This window comes from Mytilus californianus, unplaced genomic scaffold (assembly GCF_021869535.1).
Source record: "Mytilus californianus isolate M0D057914Y unplaced genomic scaffold, xbMytCali1.0.p SCAF_5, whole genome shotgun sequence".
NCBI lineage: Eukaryota > Metazoa > Mollusca > Bivalvia > Mytilida > Mytilidae > Mytilus > Mytilus californianus.
Genome location: NW_026262701.1, coordinates 120,010,315 through 120,023,181, shown reverse-complemented (window position 1 = coordinate 120,023,181; position 12,867 = coordinate 120,010,315). Strand labels below are relative to the sequence as shown.

General features: G+C 31.4%; 1 protein-coding gene across 1 annotated transcript in view; it reads left to right on the top strand.

The window, feature by feature from the left end:
- LOC127700885 (RAB11-binding protein RELCH homolog) overlaps positions 1-12,079 on the top strand; it is a 91,603-nt gene extending 79,524 nt beyond the window's left edge. The window contains exons 25-27 of the mRNA XM_052204596.1: positions 5,423-5,539; positions 9,578-9,728; positions 10,989-12,079. Of these exons, the coding sequence (XP_052060556.1) occupies positions 5,423-5,539; positions 9,578-9,728; positions 10,989-11,100 (380 nt within the window). The 3' untranslated portion in view covers positions 11,101-12,079. The remainder of the gene's footprint in view (positions 1-5,422; positions 5,540-9,577; positions 9,729-10,988) is intronic.
- The last annotated feature ends 788 nt before the right edge of the window (positions 12,080-12,867 follow it).

Genomic DNA, 12,867 nt, shown 5'->3' with positions numbered 1-12,867 from the left:
TTGTCCACAGACCATCATGCCAGTATCATTGAACCAATAGGGGCGGAGTGGTCTAAGAAGTCGAACTACTATATCACTAGCCTATCACACTGAGGTTGTGAGTTTGAATCCTGAACGTGGCAGGTGTGCTCGACTAAAATGTTAATTGACTAGGATTGTCAGTTTTCCTACCTAAGGTCGTCGTTCTTTTCAGGCACTCCGCTTCCTCCACCAATAAAAACTGACTGCCACGAAATAGCACAATAGTGTTGATATTGGCGTTTAACACCAATCGATCAATCAGTCATTGAACTAATGATTTGTTCACAATCCATGAACAACAAAATCCATAAATCAATGATCCGTTCACAAACCATGAACTTCAAAATCCGTGAACCAGTGATCTATTCACAAACCATGAACTTCTAAATCCGTGAACCAAGGATTTGTTTACAAACCATGAATTCAAAATTCATAAACCAATGATTTGTTGATGAACCATGAATTCCTAAATCCGTACACTAATTGTTTGCCTTACAAAAATCCATGAGCAAAATATTCTGTCCTCAAACCATGAATTTCAAAATATCTATGAATGAATTGTTCACAAACCATAGTTTAAAAAACAGGGTTTATTTGTTGATGTTAATCCATTCTTAAAATCTGCTTAATTACTAGCTCAGTCACATACTGAATAGTCACGTCTCTTTGACGCATTCCCCGTTTCCATTCTCAATTTTACATCAATATAAAATCTTTCTGCAACTGACAAATGATAACGGTAAAAAGCATAGTCTAGAGTGTGATTAACCTCTCAATAATACGTGCAATTGTTCAATTACTTTATATTTTTATACATAGTAAAATGTTATAGCTTTTTAAACCTACTCCAACAATCATTGATATGTGAAAACATAATTGAAAACAGTACTTAGCAAGTTTTGTGGTTGTGTTTTTCTTCAGACGTCATGCTTTTCACACTGTTTGCATTGTTTTCATATAAGTCTGACTGTTTTGATGTGTAGTGAGTGTGAAGAAAAGGAGATGTTTTTTATACATCAATACTTCCTTTTTAAGAATAATTTGCATCCAAAATTCAGGATTACTCAATTTGCTCATTTATCATCAATGTCAAATTCAGACAAAGCTTTTTTGAAAGCTAACACTTGTATGGATTTTCATTCTTATGTCCTTCATTGTGACAAAACTTTCTGTTATATTACTTAACTCTGGTTTGTTGTGGAATATTCAAATGATATACTATGTTAATGTTAGTAAGACATTTTACAATCCTTTCCTGTATAACATCATCTCTCAGTTTGTATGTACTGATTGCTATAAGTATAGCTGTTTTGTTTCTTTTATCAATAAATTTTAATTGTTATATTTACAACAGATGAAATTTGACTTCACTCCCTTAGCATCCCTTGTCAGATTTGATTCCGTTAATTTTTTTCTTGCACGCTGTGAAAAGATTCCTTTGGGGGAAATTATTTTCAGGAATATGAATCAATACAGAGCATATCCATTTCTTATGAAGTTTTTCTGTTAAAACATTAAAACATTGGTTCCTGAGTGACTAGCAAGACATTCATCAACATGTACGAATTATGATTTGATTTGCATTGATTGGTCAGTTTACTGTCTAGATCTGTAAATATTAAGTCTTATGTGTTGGTGCTATTTCATTTACATTTGTGATTGTTTAAAACTAATTAACAGGATTGATTGACGGTTGTTTTTTTCTGCAATATATTGGCTTTATATCGTGGCAGCCAGTTTTTATTGGTGGAGGAAGCTGGAGTCCCCAGAGAGAACCACCGAAAACTTACAATTCTATTCAATTAAGATTGGAGTCAAACGCATCTGAAATGAGCAGGATTTTGACTCACAACCACAACCTCAGTGTTAACAGGCTAGTGATACTGTAGATGGACTACTTAGACAGCTCAGTGACAATTGAATGATTGTGTCACCTAAAAACATCTAGCATTGAAGTACCTTGATACAAAATAATATCAACAAATTACAGACTGTTATGGGCAAAGAAATCTGACAAATACTGTTATAATTTGCCTGACAATCTCATTGTTGTATACAATACCAGTATAAGGTTATAATTTGCCTGACAATCTCATTGTTGTATACAATACAAGTATAAGGTTATAATTTGCCTGACAATCTCATTGTTGTATACACTACCAGTATAAGGTTATAATTTGCCTGACAATCTCCTTGTTGTATACAATAACAATATAAGGTTATAATTTGCCTGACAATCTCATTGTTGTATACAATACCAGTATAAGGTTATAATTTGCCTGACAATCTCATTGTTGTATACAATACCAGTATAAGGTTATAATTTGCCTGACAATCTCATTGTTGTATACAATACCAGTATAAGGGTTTAACCCATTTCTCTGACGTCATTCTATTGTTCTTACAGTGGATTATTTTTCAAGAATCCACTGACTACTTCGTTAACTTAAGATAACTTATTTTATGACTTTAAACTTTTAACTTACGATTTTTTATCCTCTCAAAAACGAGTGTCATATGAAGGGTTCGAACTCGCGCGTATTTTCTTCATAATCAGTAGAGTCTTCAGTCTATGCATGATACCACTATACCACGAGTGCTCACATAAATCATTAGTTAAATAACACTCTTAAAGCGCACAACTGTCAATACATGTCAATAAACTGTATTTCTATCTCAGAGATAATTCGCTTTTGTTATCTAACAAAATATATATACTATGTCTGGATTTGTTCATGTTCTTTTCAAATTTATTTATGTCACGTCAACATTGAACGGACTCTAATTTGAGTAAAGTGTGATATATAAGCTACGACCGTAAAACTACTTCTTTGACTGTTAAACCAGAAACAAAATCATCGCCTTTACATGAAAATGAAGTATATAATACCTCTAAGATTAAAACTGTTTTTATCGAGAAAAAAATTACAATGAAAAAATTTCATTCCGGATACAAGGTTCGAACTTTGCACTGTTAATATCACCGTTATGGCATTCGTTACCAACGACTAGACGATCACAGCTATGAACAGCTTGATGGTAAGTTTATGAAATCAAGATAATTATTCATTGTACATCCGTAGCAAGAGCAATTCTGATGGGGATTCAGAATGCGTACCTCAGATAAAACTAGTTTATTTACCGGTGAACGATATATGCCAAATGAAATTATAACGTTAAAATAATCGTAACTTAATGAAACGGAAACAGTTTAAACAGATTTGAATATAATTGTTCAATTTAAATCATAAGCACAATCGTAATTTTAATACTTTAGGAAAGCAACATGAATTTGAGCATTATGAAATGGCAGATTTATGGCATCTACCTTATCAATATTTTTTTGACTAAGAACGGCTTAACGGTGTTTAGTCTTCAATTAACCAAAACACGTTGCTAAATATTATATATATAAATTTTGAAGGTTCTAAATTTTGGTAATTAAAATTTTTTAACTTTTCAAAACAAGATAAATAAATTCTGTATATTAGTATATGTCTTTTTGAATAAATTAAATATACCAAAATCTATTCAATATAAATAATTTGTAATGATTAAACATTAAATGAAATATGTATACACAAAACTGAAATCTGGTGTTAAAAAGGGGAGCTAACACCCCATTTAAGTTATTTTAAACTTATGTTAACTTGTCGAATGTCTAATTATAGATGCGAACCGTGTGGATATAATCATTTCCAGCTATTATAGAATAAAAAAGACAAAATACTAAACTATTTTTATGAAATATCGTTGATTCATTGTCAAAACGTAAAACAGACAGTCGTTTTAATAGAAATGGGTTAAGCTAGAGAATTGATAAGAAGTAGTGGATTCGGAAACGATAATCAACTTGCGACTAAAGTCGCTCGTTGATTATCGTTTACGAATCCACTACTTCTTATCAATTCTCTACTACATAATTTGCCTGACAATCTCATTGTTGTATACAATATCAGTATAAGGTTATAATTTGCCTAACAATCTCATTGTTGTATACAATAACAGTATAAGGGTATAATTTGCCTGACAGTCTCATTGTTGTATACAATACCAGTATAAGGTTATAATTTGCCTGACAATCTCATTGTAATATATACAATACCAGTATAAGGTTATAATTTGCCTGACAATCTCATTGTTGTATACAATAACAGTATAAGGTTATAATTTGCCTGACAATCTCATTGTTGTATACAATACCAGTATAAGGTTATAATTTGCCTGACAATCTCATTGTTGTACACAATAACAGTATAAGGTTACTTTATCGATTTAAAAAGAAATGAAATGGAAAAATCTGAAAAATACTGTATCAATGAAGGAACTTAATGAGAGTATTTGTATTTTTTTATATATTATTTTACAATAGAAGAAATGAATATGTGGGATGCAAGTGAAAAACCAGCTGCTGATGAAAGAAAAACATAATGATAAAAGTAAAAAAAACGTTTATAAAGTGAAGTTATAGCAGTAATTCTGAACCACAGTATTTTCTTTTTCCTGGCAGACTTGGATTTGTCCCACCATTGTTTTGTGACATTCGACAATGATATTACACGATCTATATTAGGTAACAATATTTCATGGAATATTTGATCTTTCTCTTTATAATTCCCAATATGGCAGCGTTGACGATCAGTGAAAAGAAACAGATTTTGAGTGTAATTGTTTTGATGTGATATGACGTAGGTCTGCCCAACACTTTATGGTAGCTCATTATAACTTTTGGTTTAATGGCATATTCATTTCTATTTCCTGATTAAGATTTCCCACGTGTGATACTTTTTAGTTGTAAAAGCGTTTTCTCATTTAGATTTATCTTATTTGTGCCTTTGGTTGTGTCACAAAAGAATCCGCTAAAATACATAAATGTTACCAATAAAAAGACCAGCAAATTTTATCACATTCAGATTTCTACTGCATTTTTCCTTTTTTTTTTTTTTTTAATGATGATGAAGTTGAGAATATTTAGAATTTTTTTTCATATTTGGCAGATCTCTTCCATTAGTAGAATATTCCAAAAGATGGGTATTGTTAATATTTACAAATGAGTAGATCATAAAATATTGTACATTCTTTCACAAAATATTTTATGTTTACAGCTGTATATTATCCCATAGTATTTTATGGAAATTACAAGAAGTAAAAATAATGAATTGTTACCTTGAATTTTAAAATAGTATCATTTTCAACTTTCAATATTAAAACTGTAAGATAACTTGTTCTCTATAAATTTAAATATGGAAAATTGAAAATTGAAATCACAGTTCAGAATATGAGCCCACCAGACTTTACTCTTACAGTTATTCTTTATAATTCTGTAAAATTCTTTACCAATTTTCATATTCCTGCTTTGAAATTCTATATAGTGATTATCTATTTTTTTTTATATTTTCAGTTATTTTACCAAGATTGGCAGCTATGGCTTCCGCTAACAACCACATGACAGAGGAAAAGAAGAAAAGAGAGATAGCATTAGAATTATTTGAAGCCTACAGTTCTATGTCATGTTGTGGTATCCTTTATAAGATCAGCAGGTAGAATAAGGTTAAAGGCCATATGCAACATTTTTCAACATGTATTTATTTGTATATTTTCAAAAAGTACTCTATACAGTCTTTGAAATAAGATGGATTTTCAAATAAAAGAGTCATTTTGTAGTATTTACTGAAATCATAAAAACCAGCAATAGTTAACAACATTGATTATTCTCCTCTGAAATTATTTTTTTGAGAGATTTGATATATATCCTATGCTGAAAACAAATTAAAAAAAATTGTTTTATTTTGTGACAGCTGTCTGTTTAATAAATGACATATCATATTACTTAAAGTTAGATAAGTTAGAGGCTGTTACAAGTAATTTTCAATTTTTTGAAAATAATGATTTAGGAAGACCTCATTTATTTGAAAAAAGTGACACTTCTTAATCAAAAGAACATTTTTGAAATCAAGTCAAAATTTAAATATTATGGTTACAAGACGTATGGTCCTAGAACTATGAGCACAATTTTTAAAAAACTTTGACACAATTAATACTCTGAAATGTGACAGGACTGGTGACATTCCATTGTGATATTATTGTCCCCCCGCAACGTGTTGCCGGGGACATAGAAATACCGGGCATCCATCCATCCATCCGGTCTCGTTAGCACTCTCACATGTACAATTCTTGCCAAATTTTTATGTAATTTATATCATAGGTTTATATCAGTAATGTCTTGAATGAGTTTGAAAATCAGTCCCGATCAATTATATTTGAAAGAGTTATGCCCCTTGGAAACATTAATTATATGGAAAATTGCATCATTAGCGCTCTTGTTTGTTCAATTCTTGCCAGATTTTTATGAAATTTATATCATAGGTTAATATCAGCATTGTTTTGGACGAGTTTCAAAATCAGTCCTGGTCTATTTTTTTTGAAAGAGTTATGCCCCTTGGAAACATTAATTATATGGAAAATTGCATCATTAGCGCTCTTGTTTGTTCAATTCTTGCCAGATTTTTATGAAACTTATATCATAGGTTAATATCAGCATTGTCTTGGACGAATTCCAAAATCTTCCCGGTCTATTATTTTTGAAAGAGTTGTGCCCCATGGAAACATTAATTATATGGAAAATTGCATTGTTGGCACTCTCATGTGTTCAATTCTTGCCAGAATTTTCTGAAACTTAAATCATAGGTTTATATCAGCAATATCTTTGACGAGTTCGAAAATCTGTGCCGATCAAAATTTTTTAAAAGAGTTATGCCACTTTGAAACATTAATTATATGGAAAATTGCATCGTTAGCACTTTAATATGTACAATTCTTGCCAGATTTTTATGAAATTTATATTATAGGTTTATACATGTATCATCAATGTCTTTGATGAGTTTGAAAATTAGTGCTGATCAATTATTTTTAAAAGTGCTTTGTCCCTTAGAAACATTGATTATATGGAAAATTGCATTGTTAGCCCTCTCATAAGTTCAATTCTTGCCAGAATTTCATGAAACTTATATCATAGGTTTATATCAGCAATGTCTTTGACAATTTCTAAAATAAGTTCTGATCAAAAAATGTTAACGTTATGCCCCTTGGAAATATCAATTATAATGGAAATCACATTGCATTTGTTCTGGGGCCTTCATTTCTCTAAAGTATTAATAAAAAGTTGTATAGAAAAAAAAAAGTGCTTTTTTTAGTTATGCCCTTGTTCCTTGGATAGATAAAATATGTGCAACGCGGGGGACATTATATATCTGTTCTTTTATTAATTTTGCTATCCTAGTACAAGATTCATTTGGAATCAGACCACGGACCTTATTCATTCACTACAAAATGTCCTGTTTTGTAGTAGAAAAACTGTCCAAGAGACCCTTAAAAAGACTACATTCTTCGTGGAAAAGGTTAAAAGTGATAAAGATCATAGGGTGCTTAGACACAATTTTTTTGTCGAGCCAGAAGTCGCAGAAAGCGAGACATAGGGATAGTCATCCTCTGGCACCGTTAACTAACTTTCAGAAGGTAGAAGGCCTGGATGCTTGATAACTTGTATATAGATGCCTTATGTTATGAAGTTTCTGTTTGTCTTATGTCCATTGCCCTTGACCTCATTTTCATTTTTTTTTTTATTTTTGATTTTTATTCCACCGGAAAGGAACCAGTTATCAATATCCTGTAGAAAATTTTGTACATTATTGCAATTCCAAAATAGGTGTTCTATAGACTCCTTTTCTGATTTACAAAATGTACATAAAGGATCATCAGTCAGTTTTATTTTAACTAAATACTGATTTGTTGCAATAATGCAATGGTTAATCCTATATTGCAACCACTGTAATTTACTATTTTTAACCTCATTTTCATGGTTCAGTGACTATTTGAAAAAAAAAGTTCAAATTTTTTGTAACGTTAATGTCTCTCTTATTATGAGTAATAGGATAACAATATTTGGTATGTGCATTCCTTGCAAGGTCCTCAGCCTGTCAGACAATTTTCACTTGACCTCAACCTCATTTCATGGATCAGTGAACAAGGTTAAGTTTTCGTGGTCTAGTCTATATCTCAGATACTATAAGCCATAGGTCTTTTATATAAGGTGTATGGAATGAGTGTAAAGTGTACTTGTCCAACTGGCAGGTTTCATCTGACCTTGACCTCAGTTTCATGGTTCAGTGGTTAAAGTTTAAGTTTTTGTGTTTTGGTCTGTTTTTCTAATACTGCATGCAATAGGTGAACTATATTTGGTCTGGGAACAGTATATCTAACGGGAAATGAATCTGATACGCTTTTCAGTATAAAATTGATAAAATCTCGGACTCCCCGAGACTTCCCAAGATTTCAGATTTTGGTAGCGTCTGACTGAAAAACTATCAGAACTGATCAACAAATAAACCACATAACTCTAATTGTAAATAAATACAAGTTTTATCATTTAGTAGATATATTTTGTCATATAAAATTACCAAAATAAGTTTGATTTATTTGATGTGAAGTGTTTTATAATAGTTTGGGAATTTGTAAATAATCGCGGTAATGGCCGCCATTTTTTTATTACCTGGTTTGCATTCTGCACAATTCTGTGATGAAATGATTGCGATTTTAACAAATTTGAAGTGACAGAATACAAGTTTGATACACTAGCATCACTATAAAACTACTTTGAATGACATTTTATTGATAATATCAGAAATTATTAGGATAATAGCGAGTCCGTTTTTAACACATGTCCGTTTCTGTATCGTATCTTTATTAACTATGGCACGACGATAAAATCGACTACAATCAGGTAGTGTCAAGTCCCGTCAATATATATGTTCCTGATTTGGTGTATGGAAATATTTAACAATGTATATGTCTGTCTGATAGTTTCATTTGACCTTAACCTCATGTTCCACTTCATTGCTCAAAGTTAAGTTTTTGTGTTTTGGTCTGTTTTTCTTAGACTATAAGAAAAAGGTCAACCATATTTGGTGTATGAAATTATTGTAAGGTGTATATGTCTGTCCGGCAGGTATCATCTGACCTCATTACATGGTTCAATTTGGTCAGTGTTAAGTTTGTTTCTTAGATAACGTTATATGCAATCTGTCAACTATATTTGATGCATGGAATAATTGTAAGGTGTACATGTACTTCTGGCTTGGTTTATCTGACCTTGACCTCATTTTCTTGGATCATGTTAAGTTAATGGGATACTTGTATTAAAATTTTATATTTAGGACTATCAACATAAAATCAATGGTCAGTAAAGCAGGCAAGACATTTCAGCATGTGCACTCTTGTTTAACTTGTTTTAACTAAAGAATTTTTAGCACAGCACTGAATAGGAACACATTTAAAACGCGTCTTATGTTAGCTCTCTTATTAGCTATTTCCATTCTAGATTTGAGTTTACATTTTAACTTATGTTAAAAAGGGCATCAGGGAATAAAAAATGATCAGTAATTTCTTGATTTTAGATTTTAGAAAAAAGATCAAATAATATGCATTAGTTTTTCAGTTTTCTGTACTTAGAAATTGATTTATTTGATTATATATGATAATGTCCTTAACCTGTACAAAGTAATGAATGACCAGTTGGTACGAGAGACGATGTTACCAGGGTTACGTTGTTTACAACACGACATGGTACAGATAGCTCCAGAACATGAGGAAGTCATCCAATCAATGATCAGAGATTATGAGACCAAAATGGAACTCTCCAGATCTGACAGGTAATATAGTGGCATGTTCATACCCTCAGCATACCCTCATCGTTGAATCCCACAAGGAAAAAATTAGACATCTCAAATAATATGAAAATTTCTATTAGTTTGCAATACCCTCTGACAAAGGAAAACTGTGCGCTATCATTGATATTCATGAACTGTTTTGAGTTTAAATAATCTCCACATCCGCAGAGCACTTATTTTGTAAGTGGATAAACTCTGTAAAATTGAAGGTTTATTTGAAACCTGGATAGTAATAAGATCTGCTCTTTATAAATGCCAAAACCTAATCCTAGTCAGTGTGGATTGAACTGAAGTTCATACAAAAATAGTATCACCTTGACCTTCATTTAAGGCATAAAAGAGGGGTGAGGGTCCAAAAGTAAGACTTTTTTGTCAGTAAAAGTTTCTCAGATGATAATGATGTCTTGTATTGCTTAATTTACCCTATTTCAAAAAGATCAGGGGAAATTATTTAATGTAATATTTCAATGCTGAAATAGTGTAAATCCATAATACATGGATATACTGTTCTCACTGAAAGTAAAGCAAACTTTCCATGAAAGCTAACTTTCCAACTTTAAACATTTTAATCACAACGTGTATAAAAGCCTTTTTATTCTCCCAAGATCATGCTGGCCAGTAGAGGGAAACACTCTTAGTATCAAACCAAGACTTAAAGACTGGTATTCTGTTTCTATAGCAGCATTTAGGTATATGAGCACATACTGATGGTTAAGAGTAGGTTTGATTTGTACTGGACTGGTGACATTTCCTCCTGCTGAATACATGTGTGATCTAGCATATTAAAATTAGCTGTAGTTTTTAGTTATAAAAATAAGAAGATGTGGCATGAAAGCCAATGAGACAACTCTCCAGCAGAGACCAAATCACATAGAAGTTTACAACTATAGGTCACTGTATGGCCTTCAACAATGAGCAAAACCCATACCACACTTTATTTCAAGTAGGGTTTGTGTCGCTAACATATTGATGGTCCTAAAGGATTGCCTACTGTTTGCAGTGTTGTTGAGTTACTGTTACATTCACAAGGACAGCCTCATGATAGTAGTAGTCTCATGTGAGGACTTGTCACAGTAAGAGTAAAAGGCTGTTTTTGAGGGACCAAATTAAAAGAAAGACTATTATACAAAAGTTTTTGAAAAGAGCAGTTTTTCATTTATGCATTTACCAATATTGAATTATCTGTTAAGAAATGGTCTTTTGCTATGATCACTTTTTAACCACCAAAATTGTCTATTTCAGAAGTTCAAGTTTTGGACAATCTACCACTGGATCTGATGATGTGAAATCTCGTATGATGAGCCGATTAAAGGACACTGCAAACTTATCAAATATATTTACAAGGAAAAAGTAAAAAACCAAAATACCCAAGTCCCAATATTAATCTATGAGGCACACTTGGAAGCACTTTAAATGGAATGTAGATCTCCCAACTGGAAATTTAAACAGTCTGGAATTGTTAGGTGTCTTTACGACAGCAGTTGTGTGGCAGGGGCATTTGTTATCATTGAATGTCTTTCAGAAGAGTAGAATGAGCAATATACAAACAGACAATATTTATTTATATGCTTTGTTAAAGATATGCTTTTGATATAAAATGTGATAAATATTACAAGAGAAGGGAGGTAATCCAAGCAGATTGATTATTTTTGTTTTGATAGTATTTATTTTTTTGGATAGTAATTATAAATTGTTGTTCACAATTTTTTTTATGACAGTGATACAGATATTGATGTTTAATCATGACCAAAATAGGCATTTAAGGCGTTTAGTGATGCAAATTGATTCTGGTTTTTTTTCTCCATTCAGTAAGCCTTGATAAAACCTTTTAAAGTGAGCATTCTTGTTGGGGCCAGATAAACCAAATTAAGAACAAGTATGATATACATTTTATTTTTCATTTTTGGTTCTAAAGTTATAATCCTTGATAATACAGAAAGTAATAACATTTAGTGGAGCTATAAAACTTTATTATTTTCTAAAGGTATGAGAAAAATTGAAAAATTAAACATAGGTTACTGTGCTTGTTTTCAAGTATAAGACTAAAAAATACAACTATGCAATGTCATTTTAATGATTTAGATTGAAATTAAATATTTTGATTAATGTAAGAAGGGATTAGCCTTTGTTTACAAGTGCTTCATTTCTTTTCCTCTTATGCATACATTATGCCCTTACAACAAGATACATACATTTTGCTTATAATATTGTTTATTATTTCTAATTCATTCCATTGTTTACTGAACCAAGCATGTAGTTAATGGCTTTTTTAATTTATACTAGATTTATACATATCTGTTGACTCTACAACTAATAAACTGTGATCAAATTGATTTGTTATTATTATGTTTAATTGAAGACTTTAGGCTTATTATATCAGTTATTACTAATGGTTATACAGGTAGACTAGTCTGTGCTTAATGGCACTTCCATAGGTCAGCGACTTTAATACATGTATAAAAGTAAGAAGATGCGGTATAATTGCCAATGAGACATCTCCAGCAACTATTGGTCACTGTACGGCCTTGAACAATGAGCAAAACTCATACTGCATAGCAAGCTATAATGGTCATAACATGACTGAATGGAAAACAATTCAAAAGAGAAAACCAACAGCCTGATTTATGTACAAAACAGATACGATATATACTGGAATTTCATTATTAATCGTTGGATAACATTTTCATGGATTTCCTAAGTAAAGGTAAACCATGAATTAAAATGTCAACCGAAGTACACATTTTCTATAGGCTTGCATACAGACTTTGGCAGAACCAGGAAATCAAATATCCACGAAGACAATATTTCCTCGATCCAAGAAAATAAATGAATTCACATTACCCTAGACAGTGGTGTCACAGCACAACAATTTTTTCTCTGATTTCATATTTCAGGATTTACCTTTCAGATTTTATCTAATTAGATAACTTAAGTAATCTGATATGAAGCTTGATAACAACCTATTTTTATGCCCCCGCCATAGCGGAAGGGGCATTAAATTTTTAGTTTCCGTTCTCTATTTCTTAAGTTTGCCTCAACCAAATGTTATGAAACTTATACACAATGCTTATTACCACAAAACACAGATCAAGTTTGAATTTTGGTGGCGTCACTTTTAACC